This window comes from Pelodiscus sinensis, chromosome 31 (genome assembly GCF_049634645.1).
Source record: "Pelodiscus sinensis isolate JC-2024 chromosome 31, ASM4963464v1, whole genome shotgun sequence".
NCBI classification, from domain to species: domain Eukaryota; kingdom Metazoa; phylum Chordata; order Testudines; family Trionychidae; genus Pelodiscus; species Pelodiscus sinensis.
The window spans coordinates 12,945,460-12,967,599 of NC_134741.1; the positions used below are offsets into that span (position 1 = coordinate 12,945,460).

At 53.1% G+C, this 22,140-nt stretch overlaps 1 protein-coding gene and 1 non-coding gene across 2 annotated transcripts; both read right to left on the bottom strand.

Annotated features, from left to right (window-relative positions):
• Window positions 1-9,728: 9,728 nt before the first annotated feature.
• Window positions 9,729-9,801, bottom strand: TRNAF-GAA (transfer RNA phenylalanine (anticodon GAA)). Its single transcript has one exon. It is a non-coding gene; the product is annotated as a tRNA-Phe (tRNA).
• Window positions 9,802-17,951: 8,150 nt separating this feature from the next.
• On the bottom strand, window positions 17,952-21,878 carry LOC142821465 (uncharacterized). Its single transcript, XM_075912462.1, has 3 exons — window positions 19,514-21,878; window positions 18,483-18,962; window positions 17,952-18,013 (listed from the first exon to the last, which is right to left on the bottom strand). Exons 1-3 carry the CDS (start codon window positions 19,875-19,877, stop codon window positions 17,952-17,954), a joined length of 906 nt encoding a protein of 301 aa, XP_075768577.1. The 5' UTR covers window positions 19,878-21,878.
• Window positions 21,879-22,140: the final 262 nt, after the last annotated feature.

Sequence of the window (22,140 nt, forward strand, 5' to 3'; positions counted from 1 at the left end):
TCCCCCTTATGTAGTGCAGCAGCCCCTTCATGGGGAGCCCACTCAAGGGGTAGTGAGACAGCTTTTTCTCAGGGAGGCCACTCTCACCTGGGGGGGTCTGCCCCTCCACCTCTGGAACAGTGTCTCTCAGGGCAGTTGGCTGCCTGCGTCTGCTGTGAGTCCCTTGGGGTGGGGGGTCCACTCCCTCTGGACCTCCACTCTCAGAAGGATTAGCACCACTCTGTTCTCTAGACCAGAGCAACTATCAGCCAGCATAAAACAGGAGGATCTATTGAGCTTTGAACACAGCAACGGATCTCTCAGGCCAGTAGGTCTGGGCCCTCAGCTCCCACCCACCCACAGCAGCTAAAGTAGATCAGTTGGGTGAGTGTTAGATTGAAGCTCTAAAGGTTCCTAGTTCAATTCCAGGATTTGGTATGTGACAAGGGTCTTTCTGCTAACTCAGAATTACTCTTGTGTTTGATCATCATGTCATGCTTTTCAGCTACTGCTTGGCACTGACAAATCATGGTGATAGGATTAGCCCCCCCCCCCCCCGCTTCCTTAGCTTAATGGCCAGCTGTGCTGGCCCTAGATGTGGGCACAAGGGCTGTAGCTCAGGGTCCAAGGCATTTTCTGCCTCCAGGAGAAGGATGTAACCAGAGTCTGCTCTCAGCAGGCTGGAGCTGCTCAGGGTCTGTGTCTATTGGTCCCTCCTCCAAACCAGGACTCCTGTCTGCTCCTTGTAGGCTGCTCAGCCTGTTCTTTGTTCCGGCCTCCCTGCCCAGAGTGGGCAGCTAAAGGAGAACAGGCCACCCTGCAGTGCCAGCAAGGGGCTTGAACCCAGCACCCTGGCATTATTAGCACCAAACTAATCATCTGAGCCTGCCAGACCACAGAAAAGTGACTGGCTAATGACCCTTCCACAGAAGAGGCAGAGGCAGCTGCAGGGACATTGTGGAATGAGATGGGAGGCTCTGAAGCAGCCCACGGCCACAGGGGAATTAGCTCTGCTGGCAGAGCACTCTCTTTGCATGCAGGAGACTGTGGGATTGATGCCATGTTCTCTATTAGCAGGGATGGCATTGTTTCTTGTTTTCACTGACAGAGCCTGCTTAGGGGCTCAATAATCCCTCCCTTTTCCTACTGGGCCTCCCAAAAAAGACAGATCTGGCTTCCCTTTCTTTCCCCCCAGCAATCCCTGTGCTGCAAAGCAAAAAGAGGGGATATCTGGCAGTGGGGAGGGGGGGCACCTGTCACTGCCAGGTCCAGCAGTTTTCTGCCCTAGGGTGGCTGGCATTTGGGGAGAGCAAGTAGGAAGAGGGAGAAGCCACTGGAGGCCCTCAGCCCCCTGGCTGGCTCTGCCTGTAAAACAAGGGAGAGAACACTGTTGCCCCTGGAGAACATGGGTATCAATCCCACTACCTCTCACATGCTGTGTGTGGGAGAGGGTGTTATTGCATTTCACTACTGCCACCAAGCTCAGGGGGAGGGGAGGGCAAGCCAGATCCCTGGCTGGGGACACAGGACAGTTCAGCCTTACTAGGAAGCTGTCAGGACCCATTAATTCCTAATGGGAAGTGCCCCTTCCCCACTATGTGCAGCAACAGACCGTGGAGCCCCTGCCTTCCAAATGTAAACATCCTGCTCTCCACCAAGCCCAGGGGGCTGAGAGGAGTTTCTCTGGTTGCTTGTAGAAGGCCCCATTTTGGCAAAGGGATGAAGACCCACCCCCCCAGACCTGGGCCTGTGGGCAGCTCCCCACCTGCGTAAATCTTGCTCTTAGTGACCCAGCCCTGCTGGGGGCTGCAGTCCATGTGCAAGTGAGTCGTTCTGGTACAGAGAGAGCAAATGAAGGACGCTCAGCTCAAGGGTCTCTGTGACGCAGTGGAAATTGGAAATGTGTAGAACTTCTAACTTGTGGTGCTCAGTGTAAGCCAGAACAGTCATTCAGAGGTCAAGGGTCTCAAATGCTCCTGGGAGCATCCATACTACGGTTATTGCAAAATAGCTATTTCAGAAGAGGCGTTATTCCTTGTGCAATGAGGTTTACAGATTTGGAACTAAGCCATGGCTGGCTTTTGAGGTGAGTAAGTAATAAGAGGGAGGGGCCACTGCAGGCACTTGGCCCTCTGCTTCCAAAATAATAGGGAACCTGCTGGTTATTGATCCCACTACCTCTTATATGCTAAACGAGCACACTACCACTTAAGCTAATTCCCATGCTGTCTATATAGCAGCCCTTTTGGTAACTCTTACCTTCGCCAACAGGGACGTCAGTCTTCTAGGTCAGTTAGATGGTGAGAGAGGAGAACACACCAACAAGGCTCCTCCTCACACTCATTCTTGTGACTCCCATTCTCTCTCTGGCCTCAGGAACAGATCTCAAGAAGGAGACTCCCTGCAGCAAAGCCATGGGGGTGTAGCCAGACACAAACCCCATCTTGTCCCCCCCCCCAGAGAACAAGAGAAAGGCAGTCAGCCTTTGATGCCCTGGGAACGCAGGTGTGGTGCCTGTCCCTGACTCTACCATAAACAGAAACCAGACAGTAAATGGGCTAGCTGACGACTGGGAGGCCTCCTGTCACCATGATGGCTAGTATCAGTAATTGATACGCCTGCACTGTCTCAGGAGAGGAATCTTCACCCATCACATACCAGAGGTGCCCATTGTCTGCATTTTCCCAGGTGTGAATTATACTTTGCACCCTTCATGGGAAACTTGGCATTCAAAGCCATTTTTCCTAATTGGCCACTTGAGACCAGGAAGAAGCCTACGTGACCCAAAGGGTATAAAGAGGGGTTTAGTAGCCCACCCCCTTTGAGCTCCAATCACCTACACCTGCTGGCAGGTATTGATTGTCTCCCGAGGTCCGTGGGACACCCAACCTCGCTCTACTTCTTCCCAAGGGATTGAGAGAAAGACGCTGGCCACGCCAAGTCTGGAACGCAGGGGTGAGAATTGTACCTGCAATGTGTTTTCTTTATGTGTACACTTTAATTGTCACTCTATTGTAAGTTTAGTTACTTTATTATAGTTTTCTTAAGTCAAGCTGCTTCATTTCTATTGTAAACTGCCTTTGGTAAGGTGATTTAGCGATAAACTTTGGGAATAAGTGGGGTGCCCTCATTCACTTATAAATATATATATACTGAACCAAGTTTCTTTATTTCTTTTCTCTTTCTTTCTCCTATAAATAAGCCAGTGCGTGTCAAGCTTCTGACTTGAACCCGTGCTGCTGTACCCGAACCAAACACAAACAAAAGAACTTCAGCCGGTCAAAAGGGACAGGTATAGGAAGACCTTGGGCGTTTTGGATCGTGTCGCTTCCAGGGGACAGATCCGTTGGGGCACCTCTCAGCCTCCCCAGACTGCCTGCTGCGAAGGGATTTCTGTATCCTAGCAGCTAAAATCTGAGGTGTAATAAGCTCTTCCTATAAACTTGGGGCGTCTGAGAGCCTGTTGGCTGCCCTCTGCGACGGGACCCCAGTCCTAGCAGTAAAGTCACAGACGTTAAACTATTTTTCAGGGCGCCCTCCAGCCTCCTAGGCTGCCCACTGCGACGAGACTTTGCGTCTCAGCAGTTGAAGACTTGGGTGTAACACACACACACACACTGCCCTGACCATTTTGGCTGACAAGGGGGTCTCTGAGATGGCCCCTGTCTGCACTTGGTCCCATCTGGCCCATGTCATGGACTCTCTGTGAGGTCATCGCCTCCCAATCTCCGTTAGCCAATAAGCTGAAAGGCTGCAAAAGGCCCTTGTGATGTCACTGCCACACCCACCCCTGCCCTCCAGGGCTAATGTCCTGCCCCAGGGAACCCCTTTGCACGGTGAACTGCTCCCAGGGGTGAAAGTGACACATTTCTTACAGGGACTGTTCTATTGGGCACCACCCTTTGGGTGTAGGGAGACTCAAGGCAGAAAGTTGAAGTCGGGGGAGGGGTTATGATAGGACAGTACCTCTAAGAAATTAAAGTGTGAGAGGCTCAAGGCAGGAATTTTGGAGCTCAGGGCAGGGGTGAGGATGTGGGAGGGTAGAGAAGTCAGGGCACAGGATTAGGGATGTGGGGGGGTGGGTTGGGTTTTGTGTGTGCGTTGAGGGGATCAATGGGACTAGAATCCCAGCTCCCTCTGCTCTGGGCTCCCTGAATCCTTTAACACACAAGGGCTTTTTCTGCTGCGTGCTGGGGAGAGAAACCCCTGAGCCAGTGATATGGACTGAGCTGTGCACAGGTGAATGAGGGGGATTTCAGTAATGCTACATGTGAATGGATCCCTCTAGTAACCACTGCCAGTCACATGCACACGGGGAGGGACTTTAGCCTAAGAAGCAGCGACTCTGAGGAAGGTTTGGAAGTGAAGGGGTTAATCAGACAGACATGAGTTTCCAACGCTGGGCTGTGGCCAGACTAGCTGAGGTGGTATGACAGTGCACTAGCATGGCAAGGGGAGCAGAGAGGGCGCTGCTGTAGGGAGAGCCATGGCAAAGCCTAAGGCTCCCCTCACCTAGCTACACTGGCTGCTGCAAATGGGGTTTTCTGGCCTATAATTCTCTGTCCAGGAAAACTGTCCGCTGTGCCCCACACAGAAACGATGTTGTTATGCGCAGCCCAGGAAGGCAACACTAGCGTTTCCCTGCCAGCGAGAGTTTGACTCGCTTCCTCCCCCTTCTTGCCTTAGCTCCTGGGCTGAGCTGGTGGCTGAAGTGGACGGGGGCTCAGCAGCGTAGGGAGGAAATTGGGGGACCAGACCCAGGTGGCAAGAGTCCTTGCTACTTGCTCCCCTGCTGTCCCAGCCCTGTGGTGCCCTCACTTCCCACTTGCAGCCACTACCTGCCTGGGTCCCTGTGCTGTGTCAGATGCTCGATGAACCCTCCTGTTTCACGCTGGCTGAGAGTGGCTCTGGGCTAGAGAACAGGGCTGTGTCATTCCCTATGGGAGTGGGAGGCCTCCGGAGCCCAGAGTGAGTGGACTCCCCAAGGGGCACATGGTGAGAGACAGGCAGCTCAGGGAGAGGTGGTACCAGGAGGCAGAGGGGCACCTGTGACTCTTGGCTGGCAGCTGGCTCTCTGCTCCTTGCTTCCTTTCTGCTGCTTCACCTCTCAGAGCACCCCCGCCTGCCCCATGCTGAGAGCCAGGCCCAAGCAGCAAAGACCCTCTTGCTTCCAGGGTCTCACCACCCATCTTCCCACCATTGGCAGCCGCATTGGCCCCTTTCAGCCACTGGATCGGCCCACAAAGGGAAGCAGGAAATGCGGTAAATTAGCAAGTCTAGCTAAGGGGGGCAGACAAAACTCATCTTGCCGTGCAGGGCCACTGGCATCAGCTTCTCTCTTGTGCACTGCTGCTGAGAAAAACCCTGAGGCTACGTCAACACTGCAGGCTATTTGCACAAGAACTGTGCTTCCTCCCCCTTCCTGACTTAGCTCCCAGGCTGACCTGGTGGCTGAAGTGGATGGGGCTCAGCAGCTTGGAGAGGATGTTGTAGACAGCTCCTTCTGGCGCAAGAGCCTCTCCTGAAAATATGGTGGTTCATTAGCTATGCAAATGAGGCTTGTCGATATTCCATGCTTAGCCTCATTTGCATATTACTCGTGCAAGAAGCCGCAAGTGTAGACATAGCCCATGAGTTTTGGCTTCCTTGTCCTGAGTTTCACCAAGGAATTTTGCTTCTCTGAGGCCAGATGGAGCTTGGGCTCCAGACTGATCAGACTTGTCATCAGGTGCCTGATGCCATCACAGCTGCAGGGAAGCTCAGCCCATGCTGTAGGCAGCCAGACTGTGAGCAGAGGGGGATTTGTATATTTGGGGAAGGGTCTTGAGTCCTGGCTCCCAGCCATGCACCTTAGCACAAAGACCAATGGCCCCTGCACAAAGTGCATTGTGGAAATAAGAGTTGGGGCAGCAGGAAAGGAGCCAACCCCTCAGCACCAGCAAGCCAATGGAAGAAGATGGGTAGGAATCCTTCCATCTCTCGTGCAAAGGGAACACTAACCCACTTGCAACACATCTCGGCTACGTCTACACTGGCATGATTTTCCGGAAATGCTTTTAACGGAAAGTTTTCCGTTAAAAGCATTTTCGGAAAAGTGTGTCTAGATTGGCAGGACACCTTTCCGGAAAAGCACTTTTTCCGGAAAAGCATCCATGGCCAATCTAGATGTGCTTTTCTGCAAAAAAGCCCCGATCGTCATTTTCGCGATCGGGGCTTTTTTGCGGAAAACACTACTGTGCTGTCTACACTGGCCCTTTTCCGGAACAGTTTTCCGGAAAAAGACTTTTGCCCGAACGGGAGCAGCATAGTTTTTCCAGAAAAGCACTGATGATTTTACATTACATCATCAGTGTTTTACCGGAAATTCAAGCGGCCAGTGTAGACAGCTGGCAAGTTTTTCTGGAAAAGCGGCTGATTTTCCGGAATAACTTGCCAGTGTAGACACAGCCCTCTAGTGCTCTTGCCTTCACCAGGCCCAGCAGCTCTGTGCTAGAGCCAGTTGTGTGTGAGATGGATGAAAAGGAACTCCTAGACATCAAACCCAGCCCGGGCTGCTGCCCACACTCCTAGCAGAAGGGTTACCATAGCAAGGGGCATGACCAGAACACAGGACTCACTGTGAGCCGGATTTGACCCTATGCAGGGAAACCCTATTAGATTACTAGCTCAACACCTTAACCACTCAGCCATCACACCTGCAGACACTATTGAGTCAGGGAAACTGTTAATAATCCCACTGCACAGGCCTAACATCAGCTGTCATAGAATTCACACAGCAAATCATTTCAACAGCTGTGCAGAGGAGTCCTGGCTGATCTGGTCTTAGGCTGCCTTGGAGGTGAGTTCTGCTTCAAGGTAAGGTCAGGTCAGGTCTGGTCCCCTTTTCCTTCTTCTTGCTGGTCTCCTTCTTGGACCCCAGTTTATATAGAGAAACTCAATACTGCTTAGTTCTACTTTAACCAATTATTTTAGGACAATTTCAGTAACCAATCATAACATACTGTAACAGAATTACCTAACCAATCATACCCCACCTCCTTAATTGATTTACACCTAGCAAAATCAATTATACAGCAGACAGAAACAGATCCAAACCAGACTATCACACAGACAAACAATAGGAAAGTTAGGACAATAATCATAGAATGCCCATTGCACAACCACAACTATTGCTAAGCAGTCTTTTGCCAGACAAAATGCTGTTAATTAAGTTTTCTCTACCCACCTTGAGATCTGCTTCTTGCCTGGTGACAGTGGGGGCCACTAGAGTAAGATCCCCTTCTCACAGCCTAGTGTGACACTATTTAAATGTCATTTAGCTGGAATGTGAGCATGTGACTCCAGGCGTTACACCTAATTGCTGCTGCTCTTCAGTCTGGCTGCAGAAGAAGGCTTCAGTTTAGACCTTCTGAATAGCTACAGGCCTTCCAATAGGGATACAGAAAAACCGCATTGTTACATAGGACCTTTCCAGGACAAGGACAGCAGGATCCACAAGCACAGACAAAGGAAGGTAAATGCAACTGCAAAAGGACTTGAACCCTCAATTTTCTGGGTTGGTTGTTGCAAAACCCTCCCACTTTAGATTTCTTGTCCTCAAGCTGCTAAGAGATTTTTGTGCCTTCTGCTGGGTGTCTAATGCCCACTGGTGCTCGGTCTCTCATCTGGCTGGCTCAGCGGGGGGCTGGGAAGAGCTGAGGCCATGGAACCTATCAGGCTGGCTAGAGACACAGGGGCCTGAAGTTTTGTTTTTGCTGCTTCCCCTGATGCCCTCTGCCTATTGCCTCCTGGCCTCTGCTAACCCATACATTGGGTGTGGAGCTATTGCCTTGGGTGTAGGAACAGTCTGAGAGCGAGCAGCACAAGTGAGAGGCTAGACCAAGATTCACTCAATTGGTTTTTTTTTTTTGGATCTGCCCCTCCTGCACCCCTAGAGACATTGAAACCAAAAAAAGATGCATGAGAAGAACCCAACTATTTTACTTTTGCTGTGACATAAATGGATCTAACTCAGGGGTCCTTCTGCATGGGAAGCATCTGAGACAACCCCTGTGCTCCTGGGTTCTTCTGTCCCTCACCTGCGATGCCATCCACTTGGGGGAGCACTTAGGGTTTGGGAGGAGCGTTGGAAGAAGGAAACCACAAGCCTGGAGTGGGTGCAGAGGCTTCTGTGACTGGCACTAGCAAGGCAGGGCTCTGACTCCAATAGTTGGGACAGGAGAGCCAGCACCACATACCCTTGTGATTCCCTGGGAGTGTCAGTGCCTAGAGACACTCCGAGAGATGCAGATGTAGACACGTGAAATTGTAAATGCAGCTGGGATTTAAATATCCTGCACTTCATTTGCATAATCGCAGACCGGTGCTATTTCAAAATACTTTATTTTGAAATACAAAACGCTGTTTAGATACGCTTATTTTGGGGAAAAAACCCTTCTTGAGAAATAACCCTTAAACCTCATTTTATAAGGAGTAAGGATGATTTTGAAAGAAGGGTTTTCTTTTTAAATAACTGTGTCTAGACAGTGCCTGTTATTTCAAAATAGGGTATTTCAAAATAGCAGCCAGACGTGATTATGCAAATCCCTGCTTCATTTGCAATTTCACTCAGCTGAATTTGCATTTCTCTCTCAAAAGAGGAATGACGTGTTGACATACCCTCACACAGGGGAGACGCAGAGATCAGAATTTTCCTGCCTCCCTCAGCTTGTCTGGCTACTTTGCCCCATTTCCTGCCTCCCTGCCTAAGCTGACCCAATGGCTGAAAGGGACAGTAGCTGCTGATGGGTAAGGGGTGGGGGGAGAAGATGGGCAACAAGACCCTGGAAGCAAGTAGGACCAAGGTCCAATTCTCTCTGTGCCACTTGGCCTTAGATCCTGGCCACCCGCCACCCAGCATTCACTCTGATGAGGCCATAATACATGGAGGGGGAATTTTGAGTGACAGCCTCCTCTGAGCTGGAATCCCAGCTCCCACAGGGTTCACTGGAAGAGGACAGACCAGTAGGGACTGAAAACCACTACTCTGGGTGAGGTTTGAATTCACAACCTCAGCATGTCTCCTATGAGCACTGCCTTACAAGTACTGCACACTGACCCCATTGCACCACTGGAGCAGATGTTCTGCAGTTTTCTCCTAAGTCCTTAAATTGAGAAAGGGAAGAAACACATTGTAGAATTGAGTCAGGGGGCAGGAAGATCAATTCTCAAGGATTTGCACAAGCCAACATTTCCCCAGCAGGTGTTTCAGTATTTTGAACTCAGATTGTAGGATTCAGAAGCCTGAACCCTGCCCCTTACAGTATGGGACCATTACACTGCTATGTGCTTGAGGTTCTGAGCTGGTAGCTGATACGCTGCTCTCCTTGCTTTTTCCATTTAGCTGCTTCACCTCTCCAGACCCTGCCCCATCTGTATATGGCCTCATGGGAATGAGCTGGCTTTCTCTCCAGCAGAGGAAGGAGAAACGTTGCCATGTACCTCTTACTTAGCTGGCTGGCCCCAGATAAGGACACATGAGATTATCCAAATACATACCCACCAGCCCATAGCCACTGTTCCATATCTAGGGCCAGCACTGGATGGGCATTAGTCAAAGAGGCAGCAACTCACAGGAAGAAATCAGGGGTGGGGCTAATCAGATGATCTTGATTTGTCAATGCCAAGCTGTGGCCAAATTGGGTGAGGTAATGATCAAACACAGGAGTAAGACCATGTTAGCAGATAGGTTCCTGTCACATGTTGACATATGCCAAAGCCTGGGATTGAACCAGTGACCTTTAGAGCTTCAGTCTAATGCTCTTTCAACTGAACTACTTTGGCTGCTGACTTCTCTGGCTTGTAATTCTCTGTCTGGGATGTTTGGCAGCCGTGCTGCACAAAATGGACATCGTCATGTCCTGCCCAGGAAGGCAAGACTGGCCTTTCCACAGCGCCCCTCCCCCACAGCCCAGAGCCAAGGTTCTCTCTAAGCCAGGCCTGGGCAATATAGGGCCAGCGGGCTGGATCCAGCCCACGAAGCCACCCAACATGGCTTCAAGAAGCCTTAGGCAGATTTCCTGCTTGCCCTGCCCCCACGCACAGCTGAGAGAAGGGGCTGCTGAGCCCTTTGTGTCTCTCAGCTGTAGAGGAAAAGGCTTCATACCTGGTCCATGCTTGTTTGTGGCCAATGGGAGCTGACTGCTTGAAGCCCTGGCCAGTCCCCACAAGCTCTTATTTACCCAGGGGTATGACCTGTGCCGCTTGTGCAGGGAAGGAGCTGCCTGAGAAATGTGCTTGGCTCCTGGGAGTGTCTCCCAGTCAGAGCCTGTCTCTGGCAACCCAGCCCCTTCCTTCGCTCAGCCCACTGGCACTCCTCATGATGGGAAAAGGGCAAAAACCAAAAAGATTTTGTGATCACAGATGAAGCTGGTTTCCATGACTAAGAATCAAACCCAGGCTACATCAGTGAAAGTGCTGACTCCTAGCCACTAGACCACCAGGGAGACAAGTACTTAAGCTGTTTGCTCAACTACAGTAGCTCTTCTCAGGACACTTCTGTCCCCTTCAGGACATGGGTCCATTCTGGGAGACGCCGGCGTATTTTGTAGCTCCAGGCTCTGCCAGAAGATGGCTCCCAGCACTTTCCCCCTGACCGCACTCTCAGGGCTGGAAACGTGGGCCTGCCCCTGTGCATCGTGGAGGATGCTGCCTGCCTTTTGCTCCCTGGGCTGATGAAGCCCTACACAGGACAGCCCTAAAGCAAGGAACGTTTCCCAGGACAATTTAAAAGAGCACTTAGAGGGGGCACCCATTAGTGCCAGAGGAGCAAGAGTAGGAGTCTGGCAGCTGTTGGGACCACACATGAGGGCATCAGGGGAAGCAGCAAGCTCTGGCCAGGGTTTAAGTTCTAGGGCCCATTCCATCCCAGCCACCTACTCAGGAAGCCTGCAGATAAGGAAGCCAAAGCACATGAAGTGGGAGGGTTTTGCAGTAACCAGCCCAGCTCCAGCAAGTCCCACTGAGATCTGAACTCACACTGCAGGATTCAGAGTCCTAAGTCCTGCTCCTTACATCATGGGACCTACCCCAACCACCTGTAACTCAATTAGGGTGAACTGGAGCCCCGGCTCATGCCCCCCTGGGACCAGCTTTGCTTGTTTTCCTTCAACCCAGAGCCCCCTTCTTCTCCTGGGATGCAAGGAGCTTCCCTGGGATGCCCTGAGACAGGCACAGGGCTCTGCCTCCCCACAGCCAGCCCCACCCCACAGGATTTGGCAGAACAAAAGGAGGCTCTGCTCACCCCACTGAATCCCACTGAGGCATTGAGCTTTTGCCCTGCCCCCCTCAGATTGGCTTCCCTCCTCTGCCCCATTCCTGTCTCATGCCCTCCTTGGGCCAGACACATAAGGAAGGCAGCAGGAAGAGCCGGCCCCATTTGCCAGCCTCCCAGGGCAGGAAAGGCCAAGCCACAAGCCTCCAACAGGTGTCTGGCCTGACTCTTCTCCCTTCCCCAGGCTGGCACCAAGGGGCATTCTCAGCTGATGTCACTCCTCTCTGTCACATGGGAGTTGGGCTTATCCCAGGCACAGGCCAGGCAACCATGCTTACCTGGGCACCAAAAGGGAGTCACCGTAAGAGGGGAGCCTGCAGCATTTTCACCTGGCTTTGAACCAGGGACCCTTTCTGTGTGTTAGGCAAACGTGAGAACCACTACACCACAGAAAAGCCATTTTCTGAAGGACTTAAACTTGGAAAAATTTTCTGTTATTAACTCTTGGCAAGGCAAGGCTCCCCAGCCGGGGGAGGGGCAGGGCAGGGAACATGACAGCCCCTCACCCCCTTTGGTCTAGACCTTCATTTATAACACTAGGAAGGTGACAGGGGCAACTCACATCACATAGCCAGCATTTCTCCCCCCACCCCACCAGGATGGACCTTTGGGGGCAAGTCCAAATTCCCCCACCTTCTCTCACACTAACAAGCAGAGCAGCCCCCCACAGGTAGGGGTGAGCCATGGGGCACTGGGTGAGGGGTAGGAGCTGAGAGTTTACCTGTGACCCAGCACAAGGTACCATCCCAGGCATCTTTGAGTCCTGGTTGATTATAGAATGACTATGAGCCGCCATTGTGACATGGCTGTGAAAAAGGCTAATACGATGTTGGGATGTATTAGGCGAGGTATTTCCAGTAGGGATAAGGAGGTGTTAGTGCCATTATACAAGGCATTGGTGAGACCCCATTTGGAATACTGTGTGCAGTTCTGGTCTCCCATGTTTAAGAAGGATGAATTCAAACTGGAACAGGTACAAAGAAGGGCCACTAGGATGATCCGAGGAATGGAAAACCTGTCTTATGAAAGGAGACTCAAGGAGCTTGGCTTGTTTACTTTAACCAAAAGAAGGCTGAGGGGAGACATGATTGCACTTTTTAAATATATTAGAGGGATAAATACCAAGGAGGGAGAGGAATTATTTAAGTTTAATACCAATGTGGACACAAGAACAAATGGATATAAGCTGGCTAGTAGGAAGTTTAGACTTGAGATTAGACGAAGGTTTCTAACCATTAGAGGAGTGAGGTTCTGGAATGGCCTTCCAAGGGAAGTAGTGGGGGAAAAAGATCTATCTGGTTTCAAGATTAAACTAGATGGCTACGTCTACACTGGCCCCTTTTCCGGAAGGGGCATGTAAATTTCATGAGTCGTAGTAGGGAAATGCGCGGGGGATTTAAATATCCCCCGCGGCATTTAAATAAAAATGTCCGCCGCTTTTTTCCGGCTTTTAAAAAAGCCGGAAAAGAACGTCTAGACTGGCCCCGATCCTCCGGAAAAAGCGCCCTTTTCCAGAGGTTCTTATTCCTACTTTGAAGTAGGAATAAGAGCCTCCGGAAAAGGGCGCTTTTTCCGGAGGATCGGGGCCAGTCTAGACGTTCTTTTCCGGCTTTTTTAAAAGCCGGAAAAAAGCGGCGGACATTTTTATTTAAATGCCGCGGGGGATATTTAAATCCCCCCGCGGATTTCCCTACGACGACTCATGAAATTTACATGCCCCTTCCGGAAAAGGGGCCAGTGTAGACGTAGCCGATGGGTTTATGAAGGGGATGGTTTGATGAGATAAAATGATCTTGGTAACTAATTGACCATTCATTATCAGTGGGAAATAGGTCAATGGAGGGATGATAGGAGTTACTGTAGAGAACTTTCTGGGTGTCTGGCTGATGAGTCTTGCCCACATGCTCAGGGTTTAGCTGATCACCATATTTGGGGTCAGAAAGGAATTTTCCTCCAGGGTAGATTGGCAGAGGCCCTGGAGGTTTTTCCACCTTCCTCTGTAGCATGGGGTACAGATCACAGCTGGAGGATTCTCTGCATCTTGGGGTCTTCAAAGTATTTGAGGGCTTCAATATCTGAGATATAGGTGAGAGGATTATTCTAGGAGGGGTGGGTGAGATTTTGTGGCCTGGACTGTGCAGGGGGTCAGACTAGATGATCATAATGGTCCCTTTTGATCTTAAAGTCTATCTCTCTGACAGAAGCTTGTTGTCCTGATTGGGGGTGTGACCAACACACAGGCCTCACTGTGAGCAAGATCTGAACCTGCACAGGGAAACCCCTATTAGATTTCTAATCTAGAACCTTAACCACTCAGCTATCATGGCTGTTTCTCTGCCACAAGTTGTCTTGGGTGGACACCTGGGACACTTAGGTCTCAGACTGGCCACTGCACTTCTGGCTTCCCACCAGTTGCTTCATCTCTCAGGACACTCTGGCTACGTCTACATGGCACATTTATTTTGGAATAAGCTATTCTGGAACAGCTTATATCAAAATAGCTTATTTCAAAATAGCACATCTACACTGCAGGGAAACCTCAGAATAGTCTCAGGCAGGCTCCCCTAATGTAGACAAGCTATCTCGATTTAGAGCCCCAGGAAGAATAACTCAGAATGGCCTTGGGAGGAGCTAGTTCAAACTGGCAGCAGTGGCGCATCTACAGATGCCTTATTTTGAAATTGCTAATTTGGAACAGGCATTATTCTTCGTAGAATGAGGTTTGCAGAAGTCAGAATAAGCCGTCCGTTATTTCAGAATTATTTCAAAATAATGGAATTGCTGCGTAAACTCTTGCATTGTTATTTCAGAATTATAGCCATTATTCCAAAATAACTTTTCTGTGTAGACATAACCTTTGTCCTGCCCCAGCTCTGCTGCTTTCTGGACAAATTCTTTGTTAGAACCAGTCTCAATCTGGGGTCAGTAAGGGTCCCTTCTACCTGAGATTTGTGTTGTACAAAAGCCACTTGTTCCCTGCCCAGTTTTCAACACTGGCTGCAGACACCTGCCCCCTGGAGCTACAAGTCTCTGTGAAACACAGAGGTGGCTTCCACCTGCTAAAGACACAAGGCAGGATTCTCTGGTTCTAGGACCATTCATTGATTTTTAGCCTTTCACAGTTACAGTCTAACAAGGCCCCCCTCTGAAGGGAGCGACTATGTGGCCTCCAAACCTTCTGTTTGCTGTGGCTCAGACACAAGGGCCCAGATTCAGCAAGAGTCACAGGCCCCACAGGAGGGGGCTGGTTTGATACTTCACCCCATGGCCCAGCAATGAGCCCCCAAACTTCCCCTGTGCTCTGAGAGGCCGGTTTGCTGTGTGAATTCTGTGGGGCAGGTTATGTCAGGCCTGGGCACAAGCAGGGTTCATAACCAACCCACAAATAATTCCCCGCTCAAGTGGATTGAGCAATGTCCTTTGCCAGCAATGTAAGCAATGTAAGTCCAGCCATGTAAGTGTCCCACTCACATACCCAAACTTTCTCCGTATCCCACTCACAGTTGCTGCCCTTGCTTAGGGCAGATAAGAGCTCAGAGGTGGTTTTCAGAGCTCACCTCCCACTCTTGGGGGGGGGGTAGGAGGCATCTCACCCACTCCGTTGGCCACTTGCCACTGCTTCTACCAGCCACCCGCCAGCCACTCCCTCCAGCCACCCCATCCATGCTGCTGTGGGTGCCAGTGTCTCACCACACAGTAAAATCAGACCAGAGGCAGACATTGTCAGTAAACGCTTCTCTTGGAAATACGCCTCTGGATGCTGGGCCTCCCTCCCCCGCCCACCAGAGCTGTGTGCCGCTGCCATCTGCCTGCTCCATGGAAGTCTTCCCATTACAGAGAGCGCTCTGAGCCAGGCTGTGACTAGCCAGCCCGTCTCTGGGCATGTGGTGGCTACGTCTACACTGCAGGCTTCTTGCGCAAAAACTTGAGGAGCATCTACACTGCACGCTCATTCTTGTGCAAGTAAATTTATGGCAAAATGTAGGAAAAGATGGCTTCTTGCGCAAGAGTTATTCCTCTCCCCATGAGGAATAAGCCCTCTTGTGCAAGAGCTCTTTCACAAGAAGGCAGTATGGATGGGCAACAGGGGTTTCTTGCACAAGAAAGCATGCACGCTGCCATGGACATTCTTGGCAAAAGCACATGGCAGTGTGGATGCACTCTTGCACCTAACCGTTCTTACGCAAGAAGGGTGCAGGGTAGATGTAGCCATGGGGTGTTTGGGTTTGTTACCAGCACTGAGCTTTGTACAACAGCCCAGGGAACATTGTGAAAAGCCAAAACCTTCCCACCCTGGGTGTCCCTGGCCAGCCAGCAAGTGGCACAAAGGTTCCCTGAAGTGTTGACTTTGGGTGGTTTGAAGCAAGTGCCTGCAGCTCAGATGAGGTGGCCGAGTAGTTAATGCAATGGACTGTTAATCCAGTGTACTCTGCACGCATAGGCTCAAATCCCATTCTCATTGGGTGTTTGCAACCCTCTCTCCTGCTTCTCCCAGAAGTTCAGTGCCAACGCTGCCTAACCCTGCCCACTACAGCCTGGGGAAAGGGGAAATCTCCACAGAGAAGCTCTCAGATGTGACCCTCAATCCCTTCAGCCCTCAAGGGGAAACCTCACAAAGGAGATTCCAGGCAGCCAGGTCATGGGGGTCTCTGAGATGCCCCAGCCCTGCAGCCTGTCCCACCTGACTGTTGCCATGGACCCTCTGGGTATGTCTACACTACCCCGCTAGTTCGAACTAGCGGGGTAATGTATGCATACCGCACTTGCTAATGAAGCCCGGGATTTGAATTTCCCGGGCTTCATTAGCATAAGCGGGGAGCCGCCATTTTTAAATCCCCGCTGCTTCGAACCCCGTGTAGCGCGGCTACACGGGGCTCGAACTAGGTAGTTCGGACTAGCGTGCCTATTCCGAACTACCGGTACACCTCGTTTCACGAGGAGTACCGGTAGTTCGGAATAGGACCCTAGTCCGAACTACCTAGTTCGAGCCCCGTGTAGCCGCGCTACACGGGGTTCGAAGCAGCGGGGATTTAAAAATGGCGGCTCCCCGCTTATGCTAATGAAGCCCGGGAAATTCAAATCCCGGGCTTCATTAGCAAGTGCGGTATGCATACATTACCCCGCTAGTTCGAACTAGCGGGGTAGTGTAGACATACCCCCCGTGAGTGAGTTCACTGCTTCCCAACCAATGAGCTGAGGTGATGCACAAGTCCCTTGTGATGTCACTGCTGCCTTGCAGGGCTCACGTCCTGCCCCAGTCAGTCTCTTGGCATGTGGGAGCTGCTCCCTCTGTGTCACCCCTATTCCTATTCATTCGGGGCTGGTTCTGGTTCTGGGGCTCACGGAACATCAGGGGCTGATCAGCGCAACATGTGGGAGGGGGTGCATGTGTTCCTCTGGCTCAGCTTTCCCCTTTCTCCTATCCCAGCAATTGCCCTGTTGTAAAGTGGAGATGAGGGATGGTGTGAGTTATAGGGCCTGTTGGACTTCTAAGCTGTGAGGCTCAGTATGAGCCAGGCCAGTTGTTCAAAGATTGTGGGTTCAAATCCCACCAGAGTCAATTTAGCTGCTTTCTGATTTCCAGGGCAGCTTTTACAGAACAGCCTGGACCTGCCCCTGTTGCATGATGGGAGTGACAGGGAGCTTGTGATCCTGTGATTCCAGGACCTCCATGTGAGACTCCCTTGGGGAGGGTCACAGCACACAGGAGAAAGCCCCTAGGTACCACATGCTGGCCACCGAGACCTGCTCCATGGTTGTGTCAGTGCTTTGGGTGAGAGAGACATGCCTGGGAGCATAGGCCCTGCCCTGCCTGGTGGAGGTCGTCCAGCAGGAAAGGCCCTCCGTGGACCGCTGGCTTGTCCTGGGGGAGGGAAGGGGCCAGACCAGGCGGGTGGGGGGGTGGAGGCTGTAGGGGCAGGGGAAGTCCCACACCCAGGGGGTCATGCTGTCCCTCCTGCACACAGCCTCGCTGAGAACCCTGGGGGGAAGAGGGCCCTGGCCTGCATGGAGGGAGGGGCCATCAAAGGGAGGGTGAGCACACCCCAGGGGCTCATGAATGCACTGTGTCTCATTCCATGCATCCCCTGTGCTCCCATTTGCCCCTCTGCAGGTCGTCCATGCCACCAATGACGTGCTGCTCCAGAGGGTCATCTGCCCCCGTGACCTGGATGCCACCATTGCTGGCTTCACCAGCCTTGGGTTCCCAAACTGCGGGGGAGCCATAGACAGGACTCACATCCCCAACCGGGTGCCAAAGCACCAAGCAGCCCAGTTCATAAACCGGAAGGCCTACTGCTCGGTGGTGCTCCAGGTGCTCGTGGACCACCAGAGCCAGTTCCAAGACATATACGTGGGGTGGTCTGGCAAGCAGGGGTGGTCCTAGACTAGCTGCCAGCAACTGGTGCCCTAGGCGAACCATGTAATCGGCGCCCCCACCTCCAAACCCCACAATGATATTGCGCCACCATTTGGCACCCCATTTAACTTGGTGTCCTAGGCGACCTCCTACTTTGTCTATATGGATGGGCCAGGCCCACGGCGCTCGCATCTTCAGGCACTCAGGCCTGAACCACAGGCTGGAGGCGGGCACCTACTTCCCCCAGCAGAAATTCACCATTGGGGACGTCAGGATGCCGGTCTGCATCTTGGGGGATGCAGCCTAGCTGATGCGGCCATACTGGACCACAGCCAGGCCACCTTCAACTCCCACCTGGACCGGGCCTGCAACCCCGTGGAGTGTGCCTTTGGGCATCTGAAGGCACGGTTCAGGTGTCTCCTGACCTGCCTGGACATGGGGATGCAGCACATCCCGGAGGTCATCTCGGCATGCAGTGTGCTGCACAATATTATTGAGGGGAAGAGGGAGGCCTTCCTCCTGGGGTGGATGGCAGGTGAGAGCCAGGCCTACCAGCAGCCCCAAACGGCTACTACCCGGCAGACCAATTGCCACGGGGTGCAGGTCCAGGAAGCCCCCCAGGTGATGCTGGACCAGGCCCCACAATAGGTTCCCCCTACACCTCTAACCGCAGGGATGCCCCCGTACTCCCACTTCCCACTCCCATCACCACCCCTTCCCACCACCCTTCCCTCACCTCCCAATAAATAAAATGCACTTGCTTTATATAATGCAGTTTTATTTACAAGGGGAAAGGGCTGCACTGTGGGGAGGGGGGGAGGAGGGGGCCCTGACCTGGGAGGGCCTCATGGGTGTGAGAGGAGGCCTCTTCCACCCCCCCCACCCCAGGTTCGAGGGCACTTCTTCCCCTCGTGCTGGGTTGGGGCAGGCTGCACCAGGAGGTGCTGATGTTGGGGGGCCACAGGATGGGGCACGGACACATCAGGGAGGAAGCATGGGGCAGGTTGGGCAAGGCAGGGGGGGCAATAGGAGGGGGCCTGGCCACACTGTGCTGCGGCGCAGGGCCCATGCACTCCGCAATGGTGCCCAGGAGGGCGTACATGCGGTCACAGTGCTCAATGTACTGGCCCCATACCCTCTCCCACCACTCCTCATCAGCACGTGTTTTGTTCATGAGTGAGTGCTCCATGTGATCGATGGTGCAGACATGGCAGTGGAGCAGGTAGTGGCAGTCCCGGGTGCGCTGTGATGAGCCCTGGCTCCTTGGTGCTGGCAGGATGGGGCTGGAAGGTCCCTCGCTGGCAGAGGGTTCCTCTGCAGAGGAAGCAGATGAGAGCAAGATCATCAGTGACCGCTGCCCCATGGTGTTCCGGGCGCCCTGTGCCCTCTTCATGTCACCGCACATGCCACAACACCTGGGGACAGGTAAGACTGGCATGGGGGGATTGCCCTAGGGGCAGCAGGGGGCCTGAGGTGGGCTGGGGGATCCTGGGAGGGCCACATGTGGTGGTGGGGGGCCTGTTGTGCCTTCCTCTGGGGCAGCTACTGTGTCCCATAGATGGCCATGGATTAGTGCTGTGTGTAGTCCCCTTGGGCTGCGTGGGGTCTGCCCTGCGCCCTTGTGGCTGGGCTGCTCCTGGCTGGACCTCTCCCCTGAGCTGGGTGTGCATGACCCCTGGGGTCCCAGGCATGTGCTGGGGCTGGCAGCTGTGTTCGTGTGTCACGTGGTCCAGCTGCACAAGGTTGTACATGCTGTGTGCCGCTGTACAGCATCCGGCCAGGCTGTGCCATGTGCTGTGCCCTCTCCCCCACTCCATGGCCCCCCTACCCCCTGCACACTTGTGAGTGGCAGCTGCGACACTCACCAGATGATCCCTCACCAATCTCCGAGGAGGCCTGGGACACATGGTGGCTGTTGTGCTGGGCTGGTGGGCTCTGGCTGCCGTCCTCCTCCTCCTCCTCGGTGGACCGGTTGCCCTCCTCCTCCTCCTCTGCATCTGTTGGCTGGACCACTGAGGTGGCCAGGGCTGAGTCCACCATGGCCTCCAGGGTCTCGGCCCACTTGTTGGCCAGGATACTGTGCAGGTGGTGGTAGTGGAGGCAAGCAGTGGCTCCATTGCCCCCACTCTCGCTGGCCCGGATGAGGCTGAGCCACAGGTCTTTCACCTTGGCCCGGACCTGTTCCAGGGTCTGGGCTGGGTGTCCCTGTGCAGCCAGAGCCTGGGCCATGTGAGCAAATATGTCCGCAATTTGCCTCCTGGATTTGGGATTACAGAGGGCCTCCTCATTCCAGAGGTTCAGGAGGGCCTGGACCTCGGGGTTGCCCCAGCATGGAGCCCACCGCTTGGTGCCCTGTGGGCCTGCTGGGTGCTCAGCTGGGTGGCTCCTGGGTGTGGCCTGAGGGACCTGGCTATTGCTCAGCAGCAGCCATCACTCCCTCTGGCAGCTCCAAAGGCTACACATGGCTCACAGCTTCGCTGGCTGCCTGTGCCTTTAAGGGGAGGCCGGCTACAGGGAACCAGTGAGTGGTGATTGGGCATACGGAGCATCGGAGAGGCCACTTGTGTTTTTTCCCGGAGGCCAGTTCTTTCGCAAGAAATCCCTGCCACGCGTCCACACTGCCCTCTTGCGCACGAGCACCTGCACAAGAGAGCTTACACCTGATAGAAAACAGTGTAGCTCTTGCGCAAGGAGCTGTCTCTTATCACACCATACTGTAAATTTCCTTGCGCAAGAGCAGGTGGGAAGTGTAGACGCGCTGCAGATTCTTGTGCAGGAACGGCCATACTTGCGCAATAACCCGCCAGTGTAGACATAGCCTGAGTGACTGACCAGACCCGTGGGAGGGGCCTGATGATGTCATAGGGCAGGTCATCCACAGGGCCCCTGAGCTCAGCCCATGCTGGAGGCAGCCAGACAGCTGGGAGGGAGCCAGAGCAGGGCAGGACTAGGGGACAGGAAAAGGGCAAGGCAGAGACAGAGCAGAGCATCCATGAATGTCAGTGAGAGGCAGAAGCATTTCCCTCCATAACACTTTTGGAAAAGGGGCAATCACTTTGCTGTGGACTGCCAGGCTCAGCTGAATAGTGTTTGGTGCTAATAATGTCAGGGTGCTGGGTTCAAGCCCCTTGCTTAGCAGTGGGGCCTTTTTGCCTTTAGCTGTCTGCTCTGGGCAGGGAGGCCAGAACAAAAACTCGGCTGAGCAGCTTGCAAGGAGTAGGCAGGAGTCCTGGTTTGGAGGAGGGACCAGCAGACACCGATGCTGTGCAGCCCCAGCCTGCTGGGAGGGGGCTCTAGCTACATCCTTCTGGAGGCAAAAAGGGCATTGGACCCTGGGTCTACCCTGCCCAGCTGCCTTTTCTAGTGGCAGGAGAAGATGCTCATGACTTGACCCCATTGTCACTAGTCCGCTGACTCATAATGACCAGAATTCTTGCTGCCTGTGGTCTCCAGCTGAGTCAAGTGAGTGAGTTTCTCTGTCCTCCACTCCTGCCTGACCCCAGATAAGGTCACATGAGACTATCCAAATGTACCCCCTTCAGCACATCACTGTGAGCCCCTATCTAGGCTCAGCACTGGGTGCGTGTTAAGCCAAGGAAGCAGGGACTCTGAGGAAGAGGTGGGAGGGAGGCTAATCCCATGAAAATGATTTGTCAGTGCTAAGATGATGAAACACAGGAGTAGTTCTGAGTTAAGAAGAGATGTCTGTCACCTCTTAGTGCATACCAAAGCCCGGGCCTGAACTAAGGACTTTTAGAGCTTCAGTCTAACACTCTCCCAACTGAGCAACTTTGGCTGCTGTAAGAAACCTGTCTGGCCTGTAATTCTCTGTCTGGGATGTTTGCACAAGCTGGACATTGTCATGCCCTGCCCAGGAAGGCAAGACTGGCCTTCCCACAGCGCCCCTCCCCCACAGCCCAGAGCCAAGTTTCCTTCTAAGCCAGGCCTGGGCAATATAGGCCTGTGGGCTGAATGCAGCCCACCAAGTCACTGGACCTTGCCTACAGTGAGAAGCCTCAGCCAGATTCCCTGCTACCCACGCACCCCTGAGAAAAGGGGTTACTGCTGTTTCACAGTGGTAGGGGAGGGGCTTCATGCACTATCCGTGCTCCTAAGTCTCCCAGTGAGAGCCTGCCTCTGGCACCCCAGCCCTTCCCTTCCTCCACCCACTGGCACTCCCCACATGAGAGGAAGTGGGGAGTTTTGAGAGTTCAAAGGGGGGTGTTGCACACAGGGGGGCACTCGGTGCCTGGAAGTTATTGGTTGAATGTGACAAAGGTGGGGAGTTTGTTGTTTCAGAGAACAGCCCTGAATTGGAGCCCATGGTGTCTGGGACCCTGGTGACCCCGACCTCGCTTAGAGGTCATGGCTGGTTCTGGCCAGATGACAGACAAGGGGCTGCAGAGAGGGACCACAGCAACCATCCCAGCTGAACCCAGTGAGGGGAGAACCAGCAAGGGGAGAACATTGAACGAAAAGGAGGAGGTGGGGG

What these genes read in the sequence shown, in the direction of transcription:
- LOC142821465 (XM_075912462.1), bottom strand. Translation starts at nt 19,877, where the DNA reads ATGGCCCAGGCTCTGGCTGCACAGGGACACCCAGCCCAGACCCTGGAA. An exon ending in GATTGGTGAGGGATCATCTG is followed by an intron (nt 18,963 to 19,513) that starts GTGAGTGTCGCA and finishes CTTCCTCTGCAG; the next exon opens with AGGAACCCTCTGCCAGCGAG. An exon ending in CACCCATGAGGCCCTCCCAG is followed by an intron (nt 18,014 to 18,482) that starts GTCAGGGCCCCC and finishes ACGGGGTTGCAG; the next exon opens with GCCCGGTCCAGGTGGGAGTT.